The sequence below is a fragment of the Orussus abietinus genome, unplaced genomic scaffold (assembly GCF_000612105.2).
Source record: "Orussus abietinus isolate OABI.00-Male unplaced genomic scaffold, Oabi_2.0 scaffold28, whole genome shotgun sequence".
In the NCBI taxonomy this organism is placed as follows: domain Eukaryota; kingdom Metazoa; phylum Arthropoda; class Insecta; order Hymenoptera; family Orussidae; genus Orussus; species Orussus abietinus.
In genome coordinates, this window is record NW_019394431.1 from 751,882 (window position 1) to 769,535 (window position 17,654).

General features: G+C 45.3%; 1 protein-coding gene across 1 annotated transcript in view; it reads left to right on the forward strand.

Annotated features, from left to right (window-relative positions):
- The window catches only part of LOC105701288 (tachykinin-like peptides receptor 99D), a 98,137-nt gene that overhangs the window by 72,678 nt on the left and 7,805 nt on the right, over window positions 1–17,654 (forward strand). The window contains exons 3-4 of the mRNA XM_012427922.2: window positions 4,558–4,776; window positions 7,680–7,830. Of these exons, the coding sequence (XP_012283345.1) occupies window positions 4,558–4,776; window positions 7,680–7,830 (370 nt within the window). The remainder of the gene's footprint in view (window positions 1–4,557; window positions 4,777–7,679; window positions 7,831–17,654) is intronic.

The window sequence follows — 17,654 nt, forward strand, 5'->3', positions numbered from 1 at the left end:
ATTGGGGTTTTCCTTTGCTTTCCAGAGGATCGAAACGCAGGAGCGTCGTTTAAATGTCCGCCATTTTTTAAATCCGGTTAACACCGCGCGTCAAATTTTTGGCAAATGCAATGGAACGTTGCAATTTCATTTTCTGGATATTCGGAGTTGGAATAATTATCCAAAAGCTCGTTGCGTTGTTCTAGGTGGGTAATCACTGTAATGCAAATTCAGCGTCGGAGCTTTTCCCAGCTTTACAGCCGCCTTCAGAAATTTTCCCTTGACATCGCAAAATGACAAAGCTCTTGTGGCTTACTGATGTACTAGACGAGCAGTAATCCGATTACGTCCAGAAAATCATGCGATTAAGTGGCTCCGAGGATTTGCATACTCGCATGCAGTTTCCTGCAATTTGCATTTTGCAATGCGAAACAAAGCAGGAGATACGGATTCGAGGTGACAAGCAGGACGATCCACATCTAATCTCAAAAAACCCGTCCAAGTAATTTCTCGCCGTACTTAAGGTACTCTCGAATCCCGTACACTTGTACCAAAATTATCCGAGGCGGCATAAATTCTCTCGAAATTATCCAGAACGCCCTGGGGGATGAAATCACCCCAATATCCCGGCCTCAAAGACCGAGATGCTTAAAGATGAAAGACCAGGCTCGAAGCAATTTTCCGCGTTTTTGGCAACCTCTCCCGGCACTTTATCTCGGGATCAACTCGACTTCCTGGATGATCCAGGATCAAATACCGGGTCTATCACCCCATCCATATGTATCCTGCAAATGGTTTCTCCAGCACCGCCACCTCTCCAAAATGACCAAAATAGAAACACCAGAAATAACCTCATGCAATTCTTCGACCTAAAAATCGCCAAGGAGTCTTTAATCCCTAACCCTGAGGAAAAATCAAAGCCAGGAATTATTTATTGATACCGATCCAAGCCTGAAGAGAACGCCCGAAGATGAAAGGCGAAGCTGGAAGGCAATTTTCCGCCCTTTCGGCGGGATCTTCAAGGACCTTATCATCCCGATGGTCGGGGATACTGGGGATTATCCTGACAAGGATCGACTCCTAGGATCCATCGACTGCATCCATATGTATCCCACAAACGATTTCTTAGGAAGTGCCACAGTGATAGGAGATAGCAAAGGGGGCTAGGAGGGAGATGGAGGGGTAATTCGAAAGAGAAAACGTGATCCCGGACCAGATCCGGGATTTGTCTCAGCCATGTTCCCGTGGATACGACCGCAAAATGGGCCGGTGGATTTCGCAAAATAGATTTCAGAACTATCCTCTCAATTCCAGATATCCTATCGGATCGAGCCCTCCTTCTTCCCCTCTTTCCCATGAATTCCCTTTTTCTATTCGAACGTTGGCGGTGGACCGAGTTGTCTGTCCGAGGGGGATCCCTCGGGAGATGCTCCGAGATACCTCCGAAGGGGATGTTCTTCGAGGCCGCGTTTCTCCTTCAAAGAGGGTGTAATACGTCTTCGACCGACCCGATGAATCGAGAGGATTTTCGCCGGGATCGCCGAATCCTCAGGAAACATTTAACTCGAATTACTCTTCTCTGGGAGATATCGACTTGACGGATCGAGCAGCTCCTCCTTTGGGGCTCTTCCGGGAGTCGTCTTTTGCGCTCTTCGGGCAGGATCCTCTCCGTGGGAGAGAAATTACTCGGGGAATATTTCACATTCGAGTTTCCCGGGATCCCAAAGGAAAGGATGGAAAAGATATCGGGCGCGTATCGAGCCCGGAAGTGTCGCAGAATCCCCGGAACCCGACTTTACGTTTCCTCGCCAGGAACGCCGCGAGGCGGCACCGGAAGCGGTCGTTATTGGATCTCGAGAAAGCCTTTGGTATGTCGACACGTAGCTCGGAAAATTGCCGAGAATTCCTATTTGCATTTGGCCTAGACCGCGATCTGCTTTGAGGATCGACGAGGAAAAGTAAGGTGCTAGATATTTCCACCCCTTGGAAAGGAGAGAAGCGATTCCGAAATAAATTCTAAAAAAAATTAATATTCGGTATATATACATACAAAGATTCGGGAAAATAATTCTCCGAATCTTCGTTCATCTACTTCATATCAACCACTCTCTGTACATTCTAACGAGCGATCTAAGTACGCTCGAAATATTATCAGCGCACCCTTTTTATTAATTTTATATTTAATTACTGGCAATTATCTTTGTATTCTAGGGTGGAGACAATTTAAGTGAATCGAAGGTAACACAATTAGGAAATGAAAATAATTGTCCCGAGTACGTAAGGGGCAGTTGGAAATTTAGGAATAGCCTGTAAGGAGTTTCACTTTCAGCGTGGGTCGATTTTCGGGCCATTTTGTTTTTTCTTTCTTTTCTAGGCACAGGCAAAAGTATTAACAATTCCTCTCAGAAGGCAGGTCGTCCCCCAGGGTTCGTGACCATAAATTATTCCCGGAGGCCGATTAAAACTTTCCCCGCGAACGGGGCTTTCTTCGTGCCGGATCTGGAAAAGTTACGGGGGAGCTTACGGGGAAAAAGGCGACATCTTATCGGCATCCGCGTCCCGGAAACGTCCCGCGTTAACTCGGCCGCGAAAGGAACCGAACGGAAAGACAGTTTCGATTATCAGTCCCGGCGAGTCCGATTAATCGCCTTCCAGTTTAGCCGAGTTTCCCATTGAACATTCTCCCCTTATCAGTAAACATTGCCAAGACACGGCGAATTTCATTGAACCGCGCCGGTTACGGCGGCGTGTACCGTGAATTTTTCAATTTCCACTTACGGAGGGCCGACATTACTCACGGCCGAAGAAACAGGGATCCCTCCCTAGCTCGGGGAAATTGGCCCGAAATTTCCACCAAGAGACGTTCCGAACAGCCTACGTGGACCTAAAATATGCATCAAGGCAGACTCCCGTGGCCATTATCGCGCTTTGTCGAGGGATTTAGGAAAAGTCCCGGGGCTTAAAATTTAAACCGACGAGGGGTTTCCCCCGCGGAATTATACCGAATGTATATAATTCGCCCTAGACCGCCGAAAATTCGAACCCCATGAAATGGCAAAATAATCCGCGTATACGTTTAAGGAGGCGCGAGATATAATGCCGCGGGCAATTATTCCGGCTGCCATTATGCGGGGAAATTATTAGCGGTCCCATTTCCGGGATTGTCGCTCTTTGTCGCGGATCCGCGGATTCGTGGATTGTTAATTTAGCGAGCTTCCGACGAGGGGAGGTCAAATTGTCGTGCCATTTCGGATGCGACTACCGAGAAACGCGACCAGAGGATACGGCAAGTACAATTACGGGAATTGCGCGTGCGAACAAAAATGGAACCTCCATCGGGAAGTCGGTGGCATTTCGTGGCCTGAATATTTACGCCCGAGCTCGGCTGCTGCAAATAATAACAGTACAGCTTCCGGAGTACTCCGAGGACATTGCACGCGAGCTAAGCGAAATCAGTTTAATCCGCAAAGACAACGTTTGAGAGCAAAGCGCGAAAGCAGTTCGCCGGAATGCTCGGAGAAACTTCTCTCTAGATGGTAAAATTGCAGAATTACATCCGATTCCATTCCCTAGGAATTACTTTCCATTTCGCAGCTACGCGACTGTTCTGCTGCAACCATGCGCTTGCATTTAATTTCGCAATGTCTTGCAGGATTTATTTTTAAGGATTTTCAGATTAAGATACCCCACAGTAAGCGATTTTCGAAACTACTCTCTAGCTGGTAAAATTGCAGAATTACATCCGATTCCATTCCCTAGGAATTACTTTCCATTTCGCAGCTACGCGACTGTTCTGCTGCAACCATGCGCTTGCATTTAATTTCGCAATGTCTTGCAGGATTTATTTTTAAGGATTTTCAGATTAAGATACCCCACAGTATGCGATTTTCGAAAATTGCCGCCATAAGGTTAGTGGTCCCCTAATTTGATATGATCTTGCGAGAGATTAGTGAGTGAATGCGACGATAAGAAATTCTTCCCCTGATAAACTGCATTTTTTACGCACCCCTCAATCTAGACAAAGCACTATCACGGATTTCAGAAAATCCGGGCGCGATCGGATTTACGTGCGCAATGTTATGACGCCTCCACGGGTATGCTATTAATAACACGCGGACTCTAAAATTAGCGTAATAACATCCGCGGTCTGAATGGTAATTTACATGCATAATGGAGCCTCGGTTAATTGGAATACCGGTTATCCGGATGCAAAGTACCGACTAAAAGTTCGATCATTCCGAGGTACGAATGCGCGATTTTACGCGGTGGCCCCGTAAATCGGCGATAGGCGGTATTTTTCACCGTTTCAGCGGATTTTCGCAGGAGATAAATTTAACCGACGTCGAATTTACGACGGGAAAAAAAAAAGCAATGGCCGCAATGACGCGGGAAGAACGCACGAAAATGGACGCACTTCGTGCCGAAGACCATTCGAGGGTGTACAACAGGAAAGCCTGGTCCTACGATGGCCAGAATGGTGTCGATCAATTTCTCCCACTAATTAAACCATACTTGATGAACTTTCAATTGAGTATATATAAACTACAGCCGTGATTTCTAGGAAAATCCTGATTTCAGGTACATGGCGATCATGAACCCCCTGAAACCGCGGATGGGGAAGAGGGCGACGCTCTGCATCGCGGTGGCGATTTGGGTGGTGGGTGCAATCCTCTCGTTACCGATGTTGCTCTTCTACAAGACGTTCACCCAAAACTTTGTCAATGGAGAGGTCCGAGTGATCTGCTACAGCGATTGGCCGAACAAGAGCGACGACGGCCTCAGCTACGACGAGTATCTGTAAGTATGTTTCGCAGGGTATACAAACGAAATTACCGATATGACTACATACGTTATATATTTTGACCTCGTCTACACGAACTAACCCTACAAAAACGCACATAAATGTATATTTAAGGGTCAACTGAAAATTCGTTGACCCCACTTCGTCTTAAATTCTCGTCCTACGTTCATGCGATTTATTAGGTCGAGGAATAATTTGCTGCTGTTTTCAATGTGTCGTAATGTAATTAAAACGGCGGGAACTTATTCCTCAATCCTAATATATGAGATAAAATTTTCCACGCGGGCCAGGACCTTCAAGATTGGTCCAGCGGATGATGGGAGAATAGAATCTCAACCAGACACCGAGAGTTAATACCCAACGCATAACTGCCAACCCAGAATCGACACTCATAAACCCTTAACACCTGCTGTATCCTCCAGGTTAACGCACGCTTTAACGAGCACCCTCGGTGAGACCCTTACACGAGGTGCACATCCCCCAGGAATCACCTTTACTCTCTCAAAGGGGTAGTCTTTGTCATCGAACCTTCCTTAAGCGTTCCTAATGACAAGAGGATCGCGTGTGAATTTTTCCTGATTTTTTGTCCGACTTATGTGTCGATTATGGAACCGATTGGAAGCCCATTCTAGCTCCATGTTCGCCGTTGCCGAGGTTTGGAATTTGTTTATTGGAATTATTTATAGTTTAATGAAGGGATGATCAGATTACCTGTATAAATCCTGGACTAATCGCTGTCCAACTAGCTCTGGTGTGTGCATTATGATCTCCCCGAGATCGTAAAGCCCTTATAGAGCGACCCTATTCTACCTCGTTGATAGTCGCCCTACATGGTGGGCTCGGATTAAATCGCCCCGTAAATCGTTTACGATGGACCCGGGTTTGCCTTCTGCTTCGCCGAGATGCTAGGATCCTTCTGAGAATTCCTTGGTTTAAAAATAAAAATTTTTTAACTACCTTCCACCTACTAAAATGCTCCCTTTTGTGAGTTAAAAATTCCCTTGATAACGCATTCAATGCCTATTCAGTCAATGCGATTTTATATCAAATCGAGAATATTTAGTAAAATCTTGGACTTGGCGTACCTTCTTTTTTCAGAAAAATATAAGGGGGCAGGATTTTTAATTTTTGGGGTGAAGACTTTTCTTTTCCCCTCCAGACAATTGACAATATTCAGGTGATTTTAGTTTCGCTTCTCTGCGGGTTTCGAGTGCCTCTGTTTCCGAAGGTCGATTTCGATCCTGCAGCTAATGAAAACCCTCTCGATATTCGAGTAACTCGTATTAGTGAGAGTTTACTACGAGATTCCATGCCCGGACTAACTTATTTAGAATTCGGTGCGACAGCCACTCCGAAGTAAACGCGAGATCCTTCGAGGGAAGCCCGAGGCTCCCAAAGTCCTGTCCCCGATCCGGGATTCACTCAAGGATAAATTTTTCCAAGTCCCTATGCACACGGAAGAGGAGAAAACCCACAAACCAGGAGATACTTCTCTCTCAAGCTCCCCGAATTTCCAAAAAGAATCAACAGATAAAACGAGAAAATCTAAAGTTCCTCGTAAGAATTTCTCTCCCAAAACTGATATTTCTCAATAAACTTGACATGACCTTCCGCAATGGCCAAATTAATAAAAGAATATCAATTATGGATATTGAAAACCGCGTTAATCTTATCTGGGAGAACTCAGAGAGGCGCTGATCAGCGTTTCCGAATTTCGAGGTCGAGTACAGGATTTTCCCGAGGTCGGTGGTTAAACCTGCTCCGAGTAATCATCCCGGAATGATAAAAAGTAAAGATCATCCGGTTAGAAGTGGGACTTCGAAATTGAGAGCCCTTAAGCTCCTGCAATCCTAATATCCCCTTCGAGTCTCGTCTCTTCCACTCAATCCCAAATTACGGTTAAGCCGATCCGCACTCGTTACAGCCACGCTTACCTAAGTACAGGACCCTCGGTGCAGTAGGGATCGATACAGTCACTACCAAATTTATAGACCCGTTCCAAACAACCTGTGCGACCGAAAACCCCTGAAAAATTTCAACCCCCTCCAGCTTACCGAAAGCCGTCCAACAAAAATGGGTAAAAAAACAAGACCCTCGATTAACTATAAATAAAGTGAATAAAAAAGATGTTTCCGATTCTTCAACACTGAAATCACTCTTAACGATTAATTTCGCGTCTCATTCTCCTGGGAAAATTAATAACCTTCCTTGGGGCGCTTTTAACTGTAATAATTACCAGGGTTTGTACATCCGGTATTGCTTCACATGAAGTTACCAAAATGGCCCCTTTATCGTGTTTTTTCGTGGCCTGAAAATTGAAAGAGACAGTCAATGGATGTCCCGATAGGTCGAATTCTCCCTGGAATTTCTCAAATGAACTCAAGAGGTGTCCCGACCCGCGTTGGACAATTTAATTAGGTAGGACGATTTGTCGCCGGGCTGTAATTAATTTCACCATGGAACGAAGTCGAGACGAGCGGTAGCGTTAGAGCGCCGGATTCCCTCGAAAGCCTCGAGAGAAACACCACGAAGCTCGGCTCCTTGTCCAACTTTCTCACTAATTCATTCTCCTCGTTCCTCCTGGAGGAGCTGATTACCCGCAATGCCTTCCCTAATCATTGGATTAACGAGCGTACCTGAAAGCACGCACATTGCGCGCAATTTCCAACCCCTTTACGGCGAGTCCAAGGGAGAGGGACGAATCGATCACGTTAATCGGCACGCGATATGCAGATCAGGTACCTACCTCGTAACAAGGGCAATTTTTAATTAATAACAGTAATTTTTATCGGGGATAGAGGAGCGATAACAAGATCCAGCCTCTACCTCGAACACCTGGTTCAATCTCAGGTGTTACTTCAAATTGAACTCACGTGGGTCTCACTTACCTCGTTTACAGGTACAACGTGATATTCATGATACTGACGTACTTCTTGCCAATCGGGTCCATGACGTTCACGTATGCAAGAGTCGGCCTCGAGCTTTGGGGCTCTCAGAGCATCGGCGAAGCGACGCAGAGACAACTCGACAACATCCGCAGTAAACGGCGGGTGAGTACATTTCCGACACCTGAGACAGATAAAAAGTGGGATTAAAAAAAAACGTAGAGTATTAACAGACTCTAGGAAATATGTATAACTGGTCGCCTCCGGACTGAAACTTTGCAATTGAAAAAGTTATTAGATATAGTTAACCGCCCCTAATTAATCCTTCACGAAACCCCCTTACGCGTTCGAGACTGATCGCCTTGGATATGATTATTTATTCCATTTTACGTGGGAATAAGTAACGTTAAAAAAATGACCTAGGTCCTGACGCACAAGGATGGATGTAATAATTAACTAAATTCACTCGTGGTACCGTAGGAAATTTAATTTGAAAAATAGCAGAAAAGGAAATAGGGCGATTCCGAGCGAGCACTTTGGTGGGTATTCGAAGGGTAGGATGTGTTTCCATTTTTTAAGGAATTTTAATAAGCGGTACCTTACCAGCTGACAGCGATAGTCGGTATTTCGGCGCGTTTAGGGTGGAGGCGCGTTTCAAGGGAATGCCCATAAAAGATCCGGATCCGGGGTTCATCCCCTGCACGCACTTTGGCAAAAGTTTCGAGGGCGAAAGTGTGTCCCCCCTTAAACGACGGTTTCGCCAGATCAACCAGCCTGGAAATCGTCCCGACGTCATCCGTCGTTTTACCAGACGCTCTCCCTCCATTGGCAATCCTGGCCGCACGTAAGGGAAACTGTATAAACGAGGCCGCAATTAATTAACTTTACGCAATTTCCTCTCATCCTCTCCGCAAGGCGTGGTTACGTGTAGTACGCGTTCACCAGGATAAAGGAGAACACGGGGAGAATTTCGGGTCTTTACCGCGGAAATAAGCCCTTGTTTCGGAACCCCATTAAATTCGTTTACGCCGTAAATAAACACCTCCTTTCCCGAATTTTGGGGATTTTTTTTCCCCCAGGCAAAAGGAAAACAAATACGTTTCGACTTCACGCTAATGTAAGGTCTCCTTATAGGTGCTGAAACGAGCGCTCCCCTTTGAGTACGTTTCCACCCCTGAGGAATTAACTTCCCCATTTAAGTTTCCTCCGAATTTCCAGCACGAGGTTTCGGGAAAATATTCCTCAAATTTTGGAAACGGATTGCTCGTTTCTTTTATGCGCTTCGTGGGGCGAAAGAGGAACGATCGGATGTCTCGCGCCCCGTATCTCGTCTCGACGTGGCGCGGTTCTCCTTTTCTTCGGGAAATTGTTTTCCCACTTTTCCCGGGGGACGCGGACGGCGTTAGGAAGTTATCGCCCGGGAAGACGTTAACTCGCGATATTGCGAGTCGAGCTGGACTCGTAAAACCCGACTTTTCATTATTACTTTACTGCATAAGGCGACCGAGCGCGATACCATTAAGCCACCGATGCGTGCGATCGGCCGATGATTAGTCGGCGATGGATCGATAGCGGATCGATAGTTCGAAATTTCCACAGACGTTCCTCTCCGAATGACTTAATCTCATTCCAAAATAAAAATTAACCAGGATAAAAAATATTGACAGGTCGTAATAATTTTTTTCTCCTATATACAAATCTGATTAGACCTGAGTTATGGATTTCTATCGAGGTACAAGGATTGACCGATGATCATTCGGCGATGGATCGATATTTCGAAATTTCCACAGGGGATCCTCTCCGAATGACTTAATCTCATTAAAAAATAAAAATTAACCAGAGTAAAAAATTCTGACAGGTCATAATTATTGTTTTTCATGTATAAGAGTAGTATGGTTCGACTAAAGTCGAGAATCTTTATCGAGGTACAAGGCTTTGGTCCCGAGGGAAGTTCGAAAAATGACGCGGGTCGTCGGGACGCCCCAGGCGTCCACAGGTGCGAGTTCCTGTAACGAGAAGGGAGTTCAAACGTTAAACCACGGTGTAACTTCTAATTAGATGATCCCGAGGCCCGTCTAAGGGCGAAGAAGGCTCCCTCGGCATCGCTTCTTGCACTTGTCTTAATAAACGATCTCGCCCACGCCCAGCCAGCCCTCGCATATTCCCTGCTACTTGTGGCCCCGCAATCCCCCGAAAAAGAGGACGGCTGTTTTATATTAAAATTTCAGAGAAGCCCGCCGAAAGGCCGGGGCAAAACAAATCCCGACACGTCCGCGATATTTATTACAGCCCGAGATAAAATTCGCCGTCGATCCCTGCGATCCAGAATCCTGGATAAATTCCAACGCACGTCCAATCGGCGAAAAAAAAAAACCAAGAAATAAATCGAGACGTTAGGACGAGACACTTGATTTCCTTTAACCGGGAAAAAAAGAAATCGAATCGGGGGAAATTTAAACGTACGATGCAAAAATTCGGCATGGTTAACGTTCGACCCGAACTCTGTGAAGAAAGGTCTGCGTTTGCATTCGCTTGTTGTGCCATTTCTTCGCCTCGGCCATCCCCTGAATATTTTCGCACATGAACGCCCCCGCAATCCTCGTGGAAACGCGATAGCTCTTTCCTTCTGAAATTTCAAACACCCCCGCTTTGCGTCGTTGTCGATAAAAGGCTGAGAAAGGATCCCAAAAATGGACAAAGACTCGGCCGAGACGTTTATTCGACGGCCGAAATATTCGATTATTGGCCTTGGCGTCCAAAGAGGCACCGCCCTCGACGAAAAGCGTCTGAATTATTTTTAAAGATATCTCAGGGAGATTTGCCGTGGGTGGAAATTATGGCAGATTCGATAATCCAATTTGTATCTCCGAAACGGGCGTCTCGGTTGATGTAGAAAAATGTGGAATTAATTGTTTAGAATCGTTACACGTTTTATGCAACATGTCCTGATCGAGGCGGTCTTTTCCTTCCGATTTACGTCATTTAACCGCGGGTCGATGTGGAAATGTCGATTGACAATTGAAATGAATTAGCCTCGGGACAATGGCCGAAAGGCTGCGATCTGCCGTTCGAGATTCTAATTTATTCCTCCGGCGAAGAATTAATGCACGTCAACATACGCGTGCCTCGAGGACCGGTGGTAAATTCCGTCCCTCCGCGAAGTTACCGACACGTCCTGCATATTATCGCTTCCGATTTGCATGTTACGAAATGCCATAAATAATTCAATAAGGGAATCGTCCTGTATAACGACTCGTTGCAATTCTCAAGACCTAGTCGCGCAAGACTCGATAATGGTATAAAAAATGATGAATGCCGCTTTCCGAAACGATATAGAAGAGAAATGGAATTTTGCAAACCATGGTCATTAGTAAATGCCAACAATCGAGATCCCTGAGAAAAGAATTTCGATTCCCCGTGATAAACAATCTGCCACGGGGAACGTAATTAATTTTTTTCCCGGCGAAATTGATTAAGAAAGAGAAAGAGAGAGCGAGAAAAAAAATGAGCTCTCCATTGAGTTCCCGTTCCACCTTCGCAAAATAAACGCGATAGCTCGATTCTTGCCAGCCTCGCGAAATTGTAGTTTCAAGGTTCTTCAAGGAAACTACGGTTGCATGCATTCGCTAGTTAAATTAAATTGCTTATACGCGATTAAAGGGGGACGCTGGTAATTGGGACCGGCAATGCAGTCGAAGTGAACATTTCGCCTGCGTTGTTGCTCGAATAAGAAAAAGTAAACTCTTCCTTCGAAGAAGGTCGACGCAAATGGCGGGGAGGAAATGTTAATAAATATTAGCGAAATCGACGTAAGGGCCTCCTTACGTTTAGGGATGAGATCCCTCCTCAGCCCTAATTAAGTACTGTCCAAAAAAATCGATGTACTCATTTCTACTTCACGAAAAATTACAGCATTGCCGTATATTGTCGTGGATTGCCGTATACTAAGCGGAATAATTTTCAGAAGTTTGTTTGTATTTTTTTTTCTCTGTTTTTATATATTATCTCTCTCAGCCCGGTATAGTCGGCTTCTTTTCCCGGGTGAGACTTCTCTACCCTCAAATATGCAATCCGCCGAGTAAGCAGCTATCTAGGAACGCAAAGGGGCGTGTAAAAGTTATCTTTAACAGGAGGCCAATCGCTTTTACAGTTACGGCCTGAAAGACGAGTAGAGATGTTCGCCAAGGGTTGGCGGCGACATGCAATGTCACCCTCGGGACTCGTCGTCCTGGTGCAAACTTTGCGGAATTTCGGTCCCCCCTAATTTCACGAAACATCCGGAACACGAGACCGATGCAAATATCCAGGAATTCATGGAAATGGGCTTGCAAATATTTTCTTCCTCGTCTAATTTTACCACCTTCCGTTGACTAATTAATTAAACCATTTCGGACCTGTCCTTAAAAGATACCTTAACACCCTTCAATGCCACTTTCCAATGACTCGATGATTGATTACAATAATCACGTATCCACGCATGACCAAAATATTTCTATACGCGTATTTCATATGTAATTCCACGTCCTATCTGTAAATTTATTTTAAATGGGGAAATTATGAACGTAGCCTTACATATGCCAAATATATTCCACTTTTTCACAATGACTCTAATTAATTAATTAATTAATTACACTGGTACAGTCTCAAAATCTAGAGACACCCTCGCTTACTTCATTGCCGGTTTCCAATTACTCGATGCCCCATCGATATTAATAACCACGTGTCCACGTACCACAAGGGGTAGATTCGCCGGCGGATTAGGGGACGAATTTTTGCAACCGCCCTCGTTCGCGAAATTATCCCGTCCATTTAGCGAGTGTTCCAGCGATTCGGCCATTAATGTAACGAGGTTAACGGAGACTTACGGAACGGTGCATAGGATGCGCATTATCCTTCCCCGTTTCCGCGAATCGCGCGAATTTGCGGGTCCGCTTTGTTATGACGTGCGATCACGCAAATACCGGGGGCTACGCATTCGCGAGCCGAAATTCCATCAGAAGCCAAATCGGCCGAGCAATTTCATTGCAATTAGCCAGGCGGGCTCGTTGAAATTTTTCGCGGTGTAACAGTCGACGGAATTATCCCCAGGAACCATGGCCATCCCCTAAACGACCAAGGGATGCGAAAATCGAAGCTGTCGCGTCGAATGTAATTTTCCCGGCCAAATCCTCTCCCTTCGTTCTAACTTATCCGAAAAAATGGCAAATGAACGGCAAAATTGTTAAACATTTATGAAAATTGGAAAATAATGCCAAGAAATGACAAATGAACGGCAAAATTGTTATAGAAACCGACAATAATAAAAATTCCACCAGAAGCCAAATCAGCCGGGCAATTTCGTTGCAATTAGCCAGACAGGCTCGCTGAAATGTTTCCCGGTGTAACAGTCGACGGAATTATCCCCAGAAACCATGGCCATCCCCTAAACGACCAAGGGATGCGAAAATCGAAGCTGTCGCGTCGAATGCAATTTTCCCAGCCAAATCCGCTCCCTTCGTTCTAACTTATCGGAAAAAATGTCTAAGGACGGCAAAATTGTTAAACAAATAGGCAATTATGAAAACTCCAAGTCCACATAGCGAGGGGGTAAAAATGAGAATCCGCGTAAAAGTCCTCCCCTTCATCCGGCGGGATTTCGGAAGCGCGACGTATTAGCTTCATGCATATTCCGCGTATTAATAAAACGTACCGAGAGGGGAATTTCCCGAAGAATTACTGCAGCGTGCCGTGCAATGTCTGCTGCAAGAGTCACAAATTAGCGAGCTCCTGGACCCCTTGTGTCTTCCTTCTCTCGTGGAGATGAAAGAGCGGAAGTTCCGGCGCGAGAGCGAATCTTCTTCCCATTCTGAGTGTTGCTTGAATGTACGCGTTCCCCCCAGAGAAGAGGGAAACAAAGGAAGCGCTATAAAAGAGGTGGCGAAAAAAATGATAAAAGCCGTAAATACAACCACCCTAGGTGTTGGACTCGAATTTTCCAGGAGAGGGTTGGATTTCCAGGAGATATCAGGAATCGAAACAACAGGAGGCCCTCGATCTGTTCGCGGGATTTTCTAATCGGATAGGTGGCGATGAATCGGTAATTCGATACTCGTTAAATTTTGTAAACAATACTCGATAGGCGGTCGATACATTACGCGGTATTTAATTAATTCTGAAAATACTCGCGATTAACGCGATCCCACGCTACGTTGGATTGCTCGGCATTTCCGGGCCGATTAAAAAACGTGACACCCCGCGTCTCTTTCCGCTCCCCATTATCGAGTCACTCAGCCCGGGAAATTACTCTCCATACTTTTTTACGCCTCTATATTAAGACTGGCCGTTTCTTTTCCCGACGAGTTAGCGTTAACGAGACGTCGAGGAAACGTCGAACGTCACGAAAGGCCGTTCACTCTCCATAAAAGCGGCTCGGCACGTTTATTCTTCTCTTATCACCTCCACTCTCTGTTGAACATGTTCTCGTAAAGGTTGCGTCGCCTCCTCGTCCCGAGGAGTAAGACGAGATATATTTAAATATTTTAGTGTTTTACCGTACATCTTATAATTCGACACGATTGGGCCCTCGATCGAGGCTCTCCGTGAATCACTTATGACTTCGTGATAACGATGGTCGGCGGTAAAAATTTCTTTCAGAGGAAATCGGTCCTGCGTGATCTGCATGATCGAGGAAAAGAGATAAAGGGGCGAAAAATCGGAGAGGAGTCATTCTGGAATCCTGAATTCGAGATAATGCATCCAGCCGGAAGTGCGGGGGTGCATCGCGGGCCATTTTTCCTTGGCCTTAATTACATTCCCTCTTCTCTCCGGCCACACCGGAAATTCCAAAGGATCGAACAGAAATAGTTTCCCAAGGAACAAAACTAACGTTGTCCGAACTCCGGATTTATTTCACCCACACTGAGACAGTATATATCTCTTTCGCAGCGAGGAGGGCGTCGATAAATGTCTTTACGAGATTTACATCTTCTCCCCTGCCAAGAATCCCGCCTGGCCGATACTTTTTATCGAGGCTTCGTCGCCGATACTTTCCACCGGATTCGATCCTGACCAAGGACCCCGTCATACGGATTTTTTTTCCACATACGAACAGATTCTCATGAAAAATTTTCCATTCTTGCGAGGTCGCCTCACTGGTCGATATTTCAAACTCTTATCCAAAGCTGTCAATTTCCCACGCGAAAGTTGATCGTAGGAACTCAAAATTCGGGTTTCTGGTACCTGGTGGATTTTTTGAGAAAAAAAGAAAAATCGTGCATGGCCGACGCGCGGGTTGTAAATTTTTTAAAGTCAATCTTCCCGGTTAAGGAGGATTATTACGTATTATTAATTATCCCCAATTATTCTCCCATGAAAGTTGTAAAATACGGCGTTTCACTTTCCCGGATCCTCTTCATGACATGGGAATTAAGGCATATCCTCGTGCAATATGAAGTTTCACTTAGGAAATACCTCGTCATTTCAGGAATACCTCATCGCTTCAGAAATACCTGATCTTTAACCCACCTCGTAAAGAAATAAAAAGGATCTGACGATCTCTCAAGGCAGGTTAAATGGCTCTAAATAGCGTGTTCTTTTACCATCAATTTATAATATAGAGGAGATAAACCGAAAAGACGATCTTCGAGGTCGGTGAAAATTCTAAGGGCATTGCATGCTTCATGGCGAAGTTGCAAGTAGCCTCTGCAGCTTGTAGATGGGTAAACGAGTCGGACATCTACTGGGGCACATTGGCCGTGCCTTTGGGAATGGCCATGGTTAAAGTTTTACTACTGAGATTATAGAGTTGCCACTCAGTTGGAATCTCAGGGGAGATCCTGGGCACTGTGGTTGTAAGCCAGGAACTTTTCCTCTCGACTAGCTCAATTTTTCTACATTTCTCGTCAGAGTAATTATTCGCGTAGGAAATATTTCTTCGCGTGCCGGTCAATGGAAATCATCCTTTAAGGTAAATGAGAATAAAACCCAGGTACAGAATAAGCCCTGTCGACCATAAAATGTTATCATTTTCAGGTCCTTGTACCCGGATTACGTCCCCATGAGGGACCTCCCGTTTCGTCTTGTTTCCTCTAATGACCGTGTCTGGTCTCCGGTTGTGCGACTGTGTAATTACGTCTGATTAAAATGTAAGACCCTGCACGCACCTAGGAGGCATAATTACGCCATAGCCACGATTTTAGGAAGATCGACGAGCCTTTTCGTTCTCTACCAAAGAAATCCTGACGCGGCTGCAGAGAGATCGATATCAGCCCGATGGATTTGTCCGCAGAGAATATTAACATAGATTTTTTTATACTTTTCCCTCCGTTATCAAAATGGCTAGAAAGAAGCCTCAGTAGTGAATGTTGAGTCTTGGAACTCGGTTCAGCCATTAGTAATCGAAAATGGCTCATTCGAGTCAATCAAATTCGGATTAAAGCCGAGTAGGTATACCAGTGAGCCCCAAAACGTAAAAAAGAAATGATAAAGAATGGCATTGTCCATTTTACCAATTTCGCCGATACAGATTATCTAAAAAAAAAAAAAGAAAGAAATGAGTGACCGGTATGAGTTGACATTACGCGAGGTTGAATGACGTCCCCATAATGGCTCGAAGGAGAAGATTCGATTACGGACGTTCTTTCGGATAAGATGTCGGAGCTCGAGTTACCGAGTGATGGAGAGGGAGAGGAGAATTGTGGAAAAAATGTTTCCTCGGAGGAAGTTCGAGGCGAAAGATCGTACACGACGGAACGCCGTGTATCGTGAAATGAAATTCTGCAGAGAAAACTTTGAAGCGACATCGACGTGTCGTTTCTTCGAGATAGACATTCCGCGCGAATGCTCAATTCCGACATTGATTGGACGATTGGAAAGGATAATGAATTTATACCAAATTGGTCATCCTGGAAAATGTCCAAAGTATCCCCAAGGAAAGAAATTCCCTAGCCGAGGAGTTTCTAAAACTGGAATTTACATCACGTTGATCAACCCGGTGCTTATGAAAAATATTGATTAAAAGCATCCCGCCGCGATAGGGAAGGTCGATAATGAGAAACGGTCATTACGACAGAGAAAACTTCGAAACGACATCAACGTGTCTTCCAAAGTATCCCCCAGGAAAGAAATTCCCTAGCCAAGGGGTTCCTAAAACTCGAATTTACGTCACATTGATCAGCCCGGTGCTTATGAAAAATATTGATTAAAAACATCTCGCGACGAGGGAAGATAATCTCGGCGATCACTTTCACGACGATCGGGGGTTGTATAAAGCTCGCAATATTCTCGAGGTAGGAGCCAAGGTACACAGGAACGTCCCCAAGGGCTCGGAATGAAATAAAGCCTTAATGGGAAAATCAATTTTTTTTATACGCTCTATCAAGAGTTCGCCCTCTCTCTCTAAGGAGCAGATAGGGGAGACATCCCCTCGAAATCCGCGGGTCCTGTATCTTAAACGGCGATCTCGGACAGTGAAGAAGTTACAAGTCTCCGTACCACTAATCGTGCTCTTCCAACCCCTAACAGGATCAGCCCCTGAAACCGCGATTAAAGAATCCCCCATAAAGAATTTCTACGAGTTCGAAACGTCAAATCGAGGTAGACGAGGCATTTGAACTCGAATCAAGATTCGTCAGAATTTAAGGGTTTCCTTAAATAACGACGAAAGAGGGCCATCGAGCGAGTCGGCGAACATCGGAGGGGTAGTTTCTATAAGTATAACGTCGATGGGGGTGGATAATCGGTAAAGCCGGTGAAACCGGGAAACGCGGAATATTTCCGATAACTGTGGATAACGACAGTGGCTTCCCATTACTGCTTTCTAATTGTCTCGCGATCCACCCCTACAATCGGAATATTACCGAGGGAAGGAAGAAAAAAATGGAGAACCACCCCTAGGAGAGCAATCCCTCGCTGGGAGGTATTTTCCTCCTCTCAGGTGGAATATGAAAATGTAAGTCAATCGTAAAAACTGTATGGTGTCACTCAGCCGGCGCCGTTTTAGGGGATGGTCT